Source organism: Cervus elaphus, chromosome 5, assembly GCF_910594005.1.
Source record: "Cervus elaphus chromosome 5, mCerEla1.1, whole genome shotgun sequence".
Lineage (NCBI taxonomy): Eukaryota > Metazoa > Chordata > Mammalia > Artiodactyla > Cervidae > Cervus > Cervus elaphus.
Genome location: NC_057819.1, coordinates 116,722,946 through 116,736,189, shown reverse-complemented (window position 1 = coordinate 116,736,189; position 13,244 = coordinate 116,722,946). Strand labels below are relative to the sequence as shown.

Here is a 13,244-nt window from a genome sequence, read left to right as displayed (position 1 = left end):
TGCTATAAAGAAAAATTAAAGGGCTGGAGAATGAGAGATGTTATTTTAGAGGAAAGTAGCCTGAGCAAAGTCATTAGGGAGATGACTTTTGAGCTGACTTGAATGAAGTGAGCGTGTGTTCTGCTAATATCTATGAAATTAAATATTTCAAAGCAGTGAAAATAACAAGTACAGTAATCTTGAGGCAAAAGTATGGCATGACTGGTATGAACAGGGGATTGTGAAGATGTAGGTTTTCCTTATTCAGAGTCAGCAAGAGGGAGATGGAAGGTGAAGAGACCAGAAGTGTCCCAGCAGCTGTGTGATAAAGGATGCCATCCATAGACTGTGGTAAAGATTTGGGGTTTTGTTCTGAGAGAATTTTGAGCAGAAGAGAGACATGATCTGACTTGTTTTTGTAAAAGCTTTACTCTGGTTGCTTTTTGGAGAAGAGACTTGGAGGGTTAAGAGGATAAGCTAGGGAACCAATTAGAAGACTCTTGCTTTTATAGTAATCTTGGCTAGAGATGAAGGTGACTTGGATCAGTGTGATAGCAGTGGAGATTGAAAGAAGTGGCTGGACTATGGATATATATTTTGAAGATAGAACTGACAAGATTTGCTGATAACGACTATGGAGTGAGACAAAGGAGTGAGGTTGTCTTGAAAATTTGGCCTTAAAAACGTCATGAATGACAAAACTACCTACTGAGTTTGGGAAAACTGCAGACAGAATAAGAGTAACTCTTTGGAGGAGGGGAGGATTGGTTTGGGGTATGTTAAATTTCAGGTACCATTTAGACTTCCAAGAGAAGATGTGGAGCAGCAGTTGAATTTCAAGTATGAAATTCCAGGGAGATGTTGGGGCAAATGAGATATCGTTTACAGCTTGAGTTCTGGTGAAGGAATCAACAAAGAGTGCTAAAAAGGATAGGCTAATAAGATAGAACAAAAATCAGGATCTGTATTTAGAAGTTTGGAAAGGAGAAGTGAGACAGAAATAGAAACTGAAAAATAATAGCCAGGAGAGTTTGAGATCAGGCTGGCCACTGCCTCCCTGCATCCCACTATAGGCAACTGCTGATATGCTTTATGTCATTATAGGTTAGTTTGCATTTTCTAGAAATTTTATAAATGGAATCATAGAGTGTGTCCTTTTTTTTTTTTGCCTGACTTTGAGATTCATCCATGTTACACATATCAGTAGTTTATTGCTTAGTATTCTATTGTGTGAATATACCACAGTTTGTTTATTCATCAACCTGATGATAGACATTTGTGTTGTTTCCAGTTTTTGACTATTACAGATAAAATTGTTGTAAACCTTTATGTTCAAATCCTTTTATAGGCATAGGGTTTTACTTCTTGCCTAGGATCAGACTGGCTGGATCATATAGTTGATGTATGTTTGCATGTGTGTGCTGTCGATTGAGTCATGTCCGACTCTTTGCAACCCTATGGACTACAGCCCACAGGCTCCTGTGTTCATGGATTTCTCCAGGCAAGAATACTGGAGTGGGTTGCCATGCCTTCCTCCAGGGGATTTTCCCCACCCTGGGACTGAACCTGTGTCTGTTACGTCTCTGTTATTGGCAGGCAGTGCTTTACACCAGGCTCCACTGCCGGACTGCTTTGCAGAGTGATCAGTGTTCTGGAGCGCCAGCTTCTCCACGTCCTCACCAACACGCGGTGCCGTCATTCCTACCCAGTCAATGTCTTTTTTTTTTTTTTTGGCTTTTCGGAATCTCGGGGATCTCCTCCCACGGTCATTCTTTTTAATTTTAGCCATTATAAACCTTTTTTTTTTTTTTAATTATTTTTTGTTTTCTGTTTGTCCACTCTGCTTATGTGTTTTCTTTTCTCCATTTCCTACAGTTACGTGAACATTCTTTAGAATTCCGGTTTGACTTATTTGCAGTATTTCTGAGCACATCTGAGCAGATGTATATCTCCCCTTTAATAACTCTAACCACTCCTGGACTGAGTTCACCTTCTCTAGTCCCTATTCTCAATGCCCAAAGAAGTTACCTTAGTGAACTCAGTATTTTTCTCTTCCAACTGCCAAGAAACCTTGAACTTCTTTGGGGGCTTTTTATTTTGTTGTTTTTGGGGGGTTTGTTTTGTTAACTTGCAGTTCATTCTGTGTATAAGATCTTAAACTCTGAAATTTCCCCCTTGATCTTTGTGAGTTTACTTTATTATTTAGTCTAATTCTGATCCTGATGATTGGGATAAGGTGCCCTCGTCTGTGTTCACATGGGACCTGTACCTTGTTCCAACTCATCTGTAATGTAATTCTTAACTAGTGGTTGAAAGCCCAGAATCTGGAGTAAGACTGATTTCAGATTCTAGCTTCACTAGATCACAACTGGGTGATCTTGGGGAAATTTTAAAACCTTTCTGGGCCTCATTTCTTCATTGTTAAGTAGATCTGATCATATAATCTACCTCCAGAGATAATCCAAATAATGAGGCTTTTACATTTGATCTCCAGAGATGCTTTTAGTTTACAGAAAAAGGCAGTAAACTTTGACTTGATCCTGTTTAGGATATAGCTGATAGGAAACTTCAAATATAAATAATTTGGGAGAGGATTACATAATTTATTACCATGTTGATACCAAGTAATTTTTAAAATTCTCTTTTCTAGTGTAAGACAAGGTAGATTTGAAAGTTTATTTGGAAAACAGACTAAAAATAGCACATTTGATTTCTGTCCAGTACATTTTATGTAAGCAAACATGATTTTCTTCAGTATGTGTTGTGTTGTAGGGTGGGGATAGAGTCAACAATCCTTTTGAGTTATGGGCTACCAAGAATTTGCAGATTATTTAAAAAGCTATCCTAGAAAGAATATTTATTTAACAGATTGGTGTGACTATATAAAGTAGTAAATTTTGGAGGAAAACAAACAGGAATTTATAGTAAATGTCAAATGCAGAATACATTCTGCAGATAAATGGGCAAAAGGATAGGAATAGTTCATGAAGAGGAGGACTATAGGGGGAATGTATCCTGCTATATTAAAAGCATACAAATTGAGATGCTTTTGAAATTCCATTTTGCATCTAGCAGGGTAGCATAACAGACAGTGCTGACGGGGTTGAGGTAAAATTGTACTTCATTGCCAGGCATTGTAAATTGCTAGAAACTTTTTAGAAACTCAAATGACAGTACAGGGCAAGAACCATGCAGATTTACATTTGTTGTGTCCTAATTCTACTACTACCTAGATTTGTCTATAGATAAATTCAGCCAAAGCATAAGGGATATATTCAAGAAGATATTAAGTGTCAAAATACATATAAACCTGTTGGCTCTCCTAGTTGGCAAAAAGCATTTAGTTGTTCAGCATCCCTCCCCCCATCCCCACCACCACTCATCACACGTTCCCTTGTCACTTTCCATTCATAGACAGAATACAGAAATGATTTTTATTCTTTCATGAGAGCCATTCACAGTTAATTGTACACTCTCACTCCTCACTCTTTAACCGAGTTTGTTTGCTGAAGCAGGGATGTCAAAGAAGACTATGTTCTGCCTGTTGTTGTTCAGTTGCTAAGTTGTGTCCTACTCTTTGTGACCCCATGGACTGTAGCCCCACCGGGCTCCTCTGTCCATGGGATTTCCCAGGCAAGAATACTGGAGTGGGTTACTGTTTCCTTCTCCAGGGGATCTTCCCGGGTCAAGGATTGAACATGCATCTCATGCATTGGCTTTACTCCTGAGCCACCAGGGAAGCCCTGTTGTTTTTTTGTCTGTTAGAGCAAAAAAGTGGTAATGAGAAAAGGGAGTTTTAGCGGTGCAACAGCGCAGTGAGACCACACTTGGCAGGGACACAGTTTTGCTTAGAAATGTCAATTCCAGAACCCACAGTTCTACCAATTGACTTGTTTCTCCCCTCTCACTTCCTCCCACTTTCCCTTTCTACCCTTCCCCACAAATTGGAGTGGTGTACTCTGATATTTAAGCCTTTCTCTTAATGCTTACAAGGAGAGGAAAGGGATTTGGAAAGGAAAGAGTATCGAAGGAAAAACCCACTGACAGCTCAGTAAATCCAAAGAGTGGTGATGCTGCCATTCGCTTAGGAAGCCTGTGGTTACTTTAGAAAGAAAACCATCCATCATCCATTTTATGAGATGCTGAAGTTACAGTACTGTACACTTCATTTATACTCAAGGTTTGGGCATAGGGTGCTGTAGCGCTTATAAAACCTTTGGAAAACCAGGCTCTTAAGTGTAGGCCTGCAGCTTAACCAGTATGAAATGTGTGTTTCTAGTTGTGTTTAAATGACTGCTTTATAACTTACAGGTTTTGAAGGATTTGCCATTGATCCCCTCCCCCCAAAGAATTAAGATTATTGTATGAAATACTGAACTGTTGAGAAATTATTTCATAGCAATAATTGTTAAAAAGATATCCATTTGTTTTTGGTACAGATGGAAGTGTAGAGAATGAGTTTTCTTTTTTTTGAGAATGAGTTTTCTAACTAACAAATGATTGCACCTTCATGATTTTGGCTTACTGGAACAAATACAATTTCAGGCTTTAAGGGAAATGCTTTCAGTTCAGTCGCGTCTGACTCTTTGCGACCCCTTGAACCGCAGCACTCCAGGCCTCCCTGTCCATCACCAACTCCCAGAGTTTACTCAAACTCACGCCCATCGAGTCGGTGATGCCATCCAGCCATCTCATCCTCTGTTGCCCCTTCTCCTCCTGCCCCCAATCCCTCCCAGCATCAGGGTCTTTTCCAGTGAGTCAACTCTTCGCATCAGGTGGCCAAAGTACTGGAGTTTCAGCTTCAGCATCAGTCCTTCCAATGAACACCTAGGACTGATCTCCTTTAGGATGGACTGGTTGAATCTCCTTGCAGTCCAAGGGACTCTCAAGAGTCTTCTCCAACACCACAGTTCAAAAGCATCAATTTTTCGGTGCTCAGCTTTCTTCACGGTCCAACTCTCACTAGACATGGCATTTTGGAAAAATGTGAGTCTAGACTTGTGGATGTGATTCATTATGGAAACCTGGCTTACATCACCATTTATAGATTGCTTATTATTTACTTTTGGTTTTATAACTTGTGTGTAGAGTGAGAGGAGAACTGTTGAGCTCAGTTGGACATCAGTGCTGGAAATGAGAGTTGTACTTGAAGTCCTGTGGTGTAATACTTGTGTGATTGGATTCTTCTGTATGTAAATCTTGATACTTGCACGTTATGTAGATGCCTCTGAACTTTTTTTCTTCTTAAGTTATTTTGAACATATAATAAATAACTTTGAACACTCAGGGTTTGTTTTACATTTTATTTATTAAATGATAGCAAATAAGGATGATTCGTGACCATGGCTATCCCATAGTTGGCAGAACTTGATAGTGAGAAGTAATTAGTCCTGTGTATATACACTTGTAATCACAGTACAGGTGCAGATGTTTTCTTTCTGTGAGCAGTTGAGTCTGTGAATCACCTCCTGTGGATATGGGTGTCCCAGTGACAGGGAGCCAGCTGTTGGGTGTTGTAAATAAACAGCTTGCTCCTAGTTGGCTGCACTAGAGAAGAGGGCAGAAATAGAGCACTCGGGGTGAAGATTTTCTCAATGCCTATAATGACCTGGCTTAAATTTGTTGAGATTTTCTGCTGTGGCTTTTTCCTGTAGATGCCAGAGTTTATCTGTTTCAGATTTTCACAAATGATTCATCTTCCTGTTATATTTTCTTAGACTACGGTGACTAAAGCATCTTCGAGTCACTTTTAGGTATTTTCTCCTACCACGATGTATTGGAGAAGAGAACAGTGATATTCAAGCTCAGTCCTGTTTCCATCTCATGCTGATTGATTCCTGTGGTACATGGAAAACTGTTTCTCCCTGAAAATGGCATTCTGGTGATTTACTCTTTTCTGTGGGAGAAAACTTATAGCCTTCTCTTCTGTTTCTCTTCCAGAGAAAATCTGGAAAAGTTGTAAACAAAGCATCATTTCTCTAAGAAAATTTTGGATAGCAGAAATTCTGGATAACAGGTAAAAAGAATATTTAAATTCTTTGATGATACTGATAATCAACTGTAATCTGCAGAAGTAAACCAAGAGAGGAACGATAGAGGAGAAAAGCTAGGTGTACCTTGTGTCAGAGGTTGAATTAGGGACTTTACATATATTATCTTGTTTAGATGGTTTTTACCAAGATTCTGAACATAGATCTAAGAATCTCAGAATAAAACTATCATTTAAAATGGTGTTTTAAGTAGATTTACCTATTGATTGGATTTTCTGTCTGCAGGCATTTTTTAACATCAACCATAAATAAAATACAGAAGGATAATACAGAATGCTAGAATCTGCTCTGTGATGCACCCTAGCTAAGGCTTCTCAGTTTCTGTCTTTTATTTTAGTTCTTGATCTTTGCCAGTTATTAATATTTGCAGCTATACCATCTCCTTAATTCTTTTTAATACTTTGTTACCAGATCCAGCGTTTAAGTTTGCTAATCAGGTACCTCTTCACAATGGAGTCCAGCCCAGGCGTCCCCATCATGTTCTCAGTGGCAGTCTTACTGTGGCTGAATAGGTGTACCTTTCTACTCTTCCCTCTATCTCACAAAATTCAGAAAGTCTAAGAAATAACACTATATGTAAAACATCCAGTATACTTTAAAAATTGTATCTCAAATGACAGCTACAATTTTACCTTTTAAACTAGAGAAGACATGAAAAGAAATCAGACTTCCTTAAGACCCTGTCAGCATAAACCGGTGCTCATAGACTGAGGTGAATGGCCTTTCCTGATGGTGGTGTGGAGGGTGAGGTGCTGTTTATTCTGTCATTCTGGTACGAGCCATGAAGACATTCTGGTACGAGCCTTGAAGTTAGATTTCAAGTATCTAGAGAAGTAGTTTCTAAAGATATCATCAATTTTAAAAAAAGTAAGATTTTAATATTTGCTGATCTTCCTTTGGTATTTTTCATTTTTGTCAGGGCGGACCAATTTAGTCACCATGAGTTGGAGCTTCCTCACCCGCCTGCTAGAGGAGATCCACAACCACTCCACGTTTGTAGGGAAGATCTGGCTCACGGTCCTGATCGTCTTCCGGATCGTCCTTACAGCCGTGGGAGGGGAGTCCATCTATTACGACGAGCAGAGCAAGTTTGTGTGCAACACGGAGCAGCCCGGCTGCGAGAACGTCTGCTATGACGCCTTTGCACCCCTCTCTCACGTGCGCTTCTGGGTGTTCCAGATCATCCTGGTGGCCACCCCCTCCGTCATGTACCTGGGCTATGCCATTCATAAGATTGCCAAGATGGAGCACGGTGACCCAGACAAGAAGGCCGCTCGCAGCAAGCCCTACGCAATGCGCTGGAAACAGCACCGGGCTCTGGAAGAAACAGAAGAGGACCATGAAGAGGATCCCATGATGTATCCAGAAATGGAATTAGAAAGTGAGAAAGAAAATAAAGATCAGAACCAATCGAAACCTAAGCATGATGGCCGGCGGCGGATTCGGGAGGACGGGCTCATGAAGATCTATGTGCTGCAGCTGCTGGCACGGACAGTGTTCGAGGTGGGTTTCCTGGTTGGGCAGTATTTCCTGTATGGCTTCCAAGTCCACCCATTTTATGTGTGCAGCAGACTCCCTTGCCCTCATAAGATAGACTGCTTTATTTCTAGACCCACTGAAAAGACCATCTTTCTTCTGATAATGTATGGTGTTACAGGCCTTTGCCTATTGCTTAACATTTGGGAGATGCTTCATTTAGGATTTGGGACAATTCGAGACTCACTAAACAGTAAAAGGAGGGAATTGGAAGATCCGGGTGCTTATAATTATCCTTTCACTTGGAATACGCCATCTGCTCCCCCTGGCTATAACATTGCCGTCAAACCAGATCAAATCCAGTACACCGAACTGTCCAACGCTAAGATTGCCTACAAGCAAAACAAGGCCAACATCGCCCAGGAGCAGCAGTACGGCAGCCATGAGGACAACCTCCCACCCGACCTGGAGACTCTGCAGAGGGAAATCAGAATGGCTCAGGAACGCCTGGATCTGGCCATCCAGGCCTACAGTCACCAGAACAACCCCCATGGTTCCCGGGAAAAAAAAGCCAAAGTGGGGTCCAAAGCTGGGTCCAATAAAAGCAGTGCTAGTAGCAAATCGGGGGATGGGAAGACCTCCGTCTGGATTTAATCCTGGCTGGGCTTAAAGTTGTGCTTTCATGGTTCACGGTGAGCAGCGGCTGACTGAGTAATGACTTCCGCTGAGTAAACAGGTGGCTCTGCTTATCTTCAGGGATGCTGTTGGCTCATGATCCAAGCTCAGGGGACTCTGACGGTGGGGCTGGGACAAGGGGAAGAGAACGGGAAACACAGCGTTCCTGGACACGAGCTCCAGCAATAATACAGTTGCAGAACTTTACATTTGTGTCTTCCAGATCTGGAAAAGAACAGATATATTTAAATCATTCTTGTTGAACAGTTTTTGTATGTACAGTATTATGGTACTTTTTTTTTTTTAGTATGAGAACTTTTTTTTGTATTTGTACATTGGACCACTGTAGTTATACTTTTATATTAAAGGGGAAAAAAATCCTTAAGGTAATGCCTATTAGGCTAGTGTTATTACTTTGTTCAGCAAACTCTACCTGGGGTTTAAAGTTTTAATAGATGCTACACACCTAATAAAAAGTGCCTCTCGTGTTACAGGGACGATTTCAGATATGTGAGGAGCCGAACGGGGATGAGTCAGTTCTCAGCCTTGGCAAGGAAGTCCATGGTAGAAGGAGATGGAGATCTCACTCTGACTTGAGAAATCTTTGAATCTTATTCATATGCCCAGAGTTGTATCTAGTCTTTGAAAAGCTATTTTTGTTTTCAAGTGATTCACTGCAGGAGTCCTTTAAATACCAAGCCTTGCTTTGATGGTGTGTATATAACGTCAGTTGTTTCAAAAGTCTGATGCACAAAGGTGTCCTCAGCCAGTGGCAGTGTGGAGACCATGGCTAGAACTCTCCTGAGATTCCTCTATCACCAAGCAAAGCCATGCCTAGAAAATAAGCCCTGATGTTTAGTTGTGGGCCTGTTTGATTTGCCTTAAATCTGAATCAAAAAATATGCCTCTCTCTGGTTTCTTAAGATGCTGGTGATGTTTTTCTTTATATGTTAACAGTAAAAATACGAAAATTCCCTTCTAGGCTAAAAATTAATCAAAGCCACTTATACTGCATGTGGTAGAAGGCCTAAATTCAACTTCCTTACTTCTTATCGTTTACCATGGAATTTTTATAATTGACCTACTTCTGCCAAAGTAGGTTTCTGCCTGGAAGACCAGTTCAGACCTGGGATTCTATCTGTAAATAGTCTGAAGGAGAATTTCAGTATTTATTCACTATAGGCATATCTGTTTGTCAGTGACAAGCATTCATGATCCCATAATTTTTGCCGTAATATTTAACTGCCATTTTCAACCTTCTGTTGGATAACTTTCTTCTCTCTGTCATGTTCACATCATTTGTCTTACAGTTTAAGAGCTTCTGAGTAAGAGCTTGGTAAAGATTTAAAGAAAGGAGTGTTTGCTTCACCAGGGAGCATTTCATTTGGGACATCTCACTCTTCTCTAACAGAAAGTTAATTGCAAGCCACCTGTAACTTTGAAATTCCAAGAGTGTGGGTTTTGTTTTGTTTTTGCTCTTAATTTTTAAATGTCAGTTCTTTATTATTTAGGAGGGTCTTAGAACAGCATCCTGTATACAGTTCTTTTTTCTTTGTTCTCCATTTCTCCCCCTTCCCTCAAAAAGAAACGCAGTTGAAAATTTAAGCTTATCTTCTAGCCATGCATTTACATTTATTTTGCTTTTTTTAATCTGTAAATTTTACCCAAGAGAAGCTCCTCAGGATCTCTAAACACTTGAGCAAAAGGTCAACTCCAGTGAGACTGAAGGGAAAATTTCAGAAAATGACTTACATGTGTATGTATCCTGGATAATTACCAGATCTGCACAGTTATCTTCAAACAAAGTGTTTAATAAAGAATTTCAAGTAATTATTCTAAAACAGGCAAGATTTTCAATATCAGGCTGGCTAAGATAAAGAACTACCAATAATTCTTATGTCAGTAGAACTTCATGCATACTTCTGAATTGAAGGACAGAAAAAAATACACATAGGTTCATGTCCATCTATTCAGAGCCTGAGGGAGAACAGAGTGGCTTTGCCATTGGGAGGGTTGAGAATTCGAACAATAGGGCAGGGACGGAGTCGAGCAGAAATGCCGGGCAGACATTTGGCGCCAGAAGCATCCACTTGGTTTCAGGCAGGGCCTCCGGTGTTTCATCTTGGCTTGTTCTGATGAGAATGTTATCTTTTGTGGCTGGATAATTCTTCAACTTCCTCAAGTACATAGAAAGATATTCTGGGTCACCTTCACATGTGTTCAAATCTATTTTTATTCTCTCACTAAAGTTCTAATTATGACATAGATTTCCCAAGTCTGACTGCTTCCTTAGTCCATTTCTTTTAGCGTTTGAACATACAAGTTTGCCGAAACCATTCTCACCTAATAACATGTCATGGACCTACATTAAGAAAACAGCCCTTTCAGTATCCGGCTTAACCCACTGAGTGAATAAAAATATTGTTCCAGTTACTGTTCTGGAACTTGCAAGTGTTTGTATAAACAACATTTTTTTTTCTATCAAAATCACATTCCTTTGAATTGCTGCATAAGACATGCTATGTCTTATGACATGTGCTTCTCTAAATAGTAGCTGAGTACTTAGTCCTTCACATACTATAATCAGGATATGGTCAACAACATGTTTATAGTCCTTAATATACCATCGGATTTATTCAGATGTGTGTCCTTTATAAAGCAAACAGGCTTTTTTTTCTTAGTTCAAATTTGAGGGAAGAATTAGATAGCATTTTCCTCTAAAGAAATGTTAATGTTCATTTTGTGGCTTCCTTTTGCTTTCTGCCTTAGTTTTGCTAGCTTCTATATTTGTTCATTTAAAACCACAGGCGTGTTATTTCATTAGAAGTCGATTTTTCTGGGGATTTTCCTTGACTAACATATATAGAATTACTTTTGATAAAGATCAACTTTGTCATCTAAAGTGGTTCTCACAGGTTAGAACTCCCACACACCTGTCTTTAAGAAGGACACCTATGTCTTTAAAAAGAAAATTGTCATCATTAGGTACCTTAACTGTCATTTCTTTGTGGTATGAATCGAAGCAATTCCCTTTATTTTTCCAAGTTCCAGTAGCCACCTACCTCTCAGAAGTGTTATGGAGTAGTTAGAGAAAGCCTCTGGTGAAAGGTATTAAAAGACCAACTGTTGGTCATTATCTGAGCTTGGAGCTTCAAAAAAAATCATTGAAAGAACTATGTGATATAATAAGATGTCCTTCGGTGCTCTTTATCACAGGAATCAGTTGTTGAAGACACTGAACTTGCTCTAGCAGCTTACTCCGAGAATGGACTTAAACGTTATTCCTATTAGTCATACCTACGGTTTACCCGTTAAGCTTATAAATGTCCAGGCTTTGTGCTTTCCATCTCATTTATGGGACTGTACACGTCTAAAAATAATACCTATAGTTAAGGATAAATTTTTGGCCAGCCAGTGTTTCATAAAAGGCAAATATGTTCTACTTGAACCTACTTCAAGAAATGCCTTTTTATAAAGGAAAAGTCTTTCCTGACTGTGAAGTAAAGTACCTGAAGTCAGAGATACACAGTTGCTGGTCATTTTGCTTGGAAGTTTCCAGATATTGATTTTATCTTCATAAAATCATGTAATTTCATGAAGAGTCTTACCACCTGAAGATAATAAAGCCCCTGCACTTATACAGTGCTGAGTTTGGAAATAAAATTTCAACTCACCTATGTATCATAAATCTGTAATAATTCACAGTCAACATCAAATGTTAGAATCATTAGGTTGACTTGCATACTTGTCACTCATTCTGGCCATCTATCATGGAGAGTTTAAAAGATTTTATTTGTTGTCTCTAATGCAGTTGTGTTGTTTTCGTTGTTTTTAATAATGGTGTTGAGTTTGGTTCATGCACATTTCATGTTAAAGAATCATACTTTTAAAAGAAGCAATCTGTGTATTCCAAAATGCAGGAGTCCAAACAAAAGAAAGCCCTACCCCTGTACGAAGTCTCTACAGAAATGAAAGAAGTAAGAGATCTGCATTTCAGGCTTGGCTTGTTGAACCAGCAGAGACTTTGGCTATAATATGCTTCCAAGACCGGAAGTGTTTTTCTTCATTATACTCTCTCAATTGTGTTCTCTTCAAGAAATCTCTTACAGAAGTCTCTACCTCAGGCACTGTTAGATATGATAAGCATATTGATACTGAAAAACTTAGCTAGGACTTCAGACTTTTAAAGGTAATTTAAATGTAAAATTCAACTGTTAACTAGCAATTTAACGTCATGTAATGTGCAGTTTGGATATTGTATGAACAACGAAGGAGTTACCCATTCTAGTGCCAAAGATTACTGGCTGCTAATTTCATTCTGTACAGTTAATGTAAAACTTTACACAGTGGGGACAGACTCCTCTCAGGGCCTTGTCTCTAGGACGATTTTTGTCGGTTCCGAATGTTTCTGTCATTTCCAAATACAGTTTAGAAGATTCATTTGTGGTCTGTGCATCTTTTTCCAAACTTAAAAACTCAACTGCCAGGAAGTGTCATATTGAGGATTTTTACTTCATCCTTTGTATAACATAGTGCCCAAGAGCTTAATGGTTCACACAGGAAACCTGATATGAAAATCTCTTCCAGTACATTCACCTGCAAGTTGATCTCAGTGGGAATACAGAAGCAGGAAATTTTCAAAGTAGAGGCTTGGGCTCAAAAGGTACCCCCTGATTTTTCATAGCTGTGTTAGAATTTCTCTGGGATTGCTGTGGCTGAAAGGGTTTGGCATGTTTGTGGCATCTCCATCTGGGGAGGGTAGGTGACCTTGAGAGGGTGGGGGTGAGGTCTAAGCACAGCCCCTGGGAACACACCACATCTCTGGCTGCCCTTGGTTCTGGACTCCTGGAGAAGAGGAGTGCCTTCCGAGAGCGCTGCTTACAGATGTAGACCAGTCTTGGTGTGACTCATCCACTCTTTGAGAAGAGAATGGTGTGGGGGAGGGCTGAGGAGAGGGTAGCCTTTACTGAAACAATGCCCTCTGTTCCCCCAGACACAGAATCGCTGACAGACTGACAGAACAGGTCATGCATTGAGCGCACCCTCAGCAGCACAGATTGTAAA

The 13,244-nt window shown here is 39.9% G+C and overlaps 1 protein-coding gene across 5 annotated transcripts in view; it reads left to right on the top strand.

Moving 5' to 3' along the window:
- Window positions 1-12,620, top strand: part of GJC1 (gap junction protein gamma 1) — a 31,340-nt gene extending 18,720 nt beyond the window's left edge. For 4 of the 5 annotated variants that reach the window (XM_043904851.1, XM_043904849.1, XM_043904850.1 and 1 more), the window contains exons 2-3: window positions 5,920-5,995; window positions 6,949-12,620. In XM_043904851.1, the coding sequence (XP_043760786.1) occupies window positions 6,969-8,159 (1,191 nt within the window). In that variant the 5' untranslated portion in view covers window positions 5,920-5,995; window positions 6,949-6,968 and the 3' untranslated portion in view covers window positions 8,160-12,620. Of the gene's footprint in view, window positions 1-4,965; window positions 5,822-5,919; window positions 5,996-6,948 lie in introns of those variants that run through there. The other variant, XM_043904854.1, reaches the window with a different exon arrangement.
- Window positions 12,621-13,244: the final 624 nt, after the last annotated feature.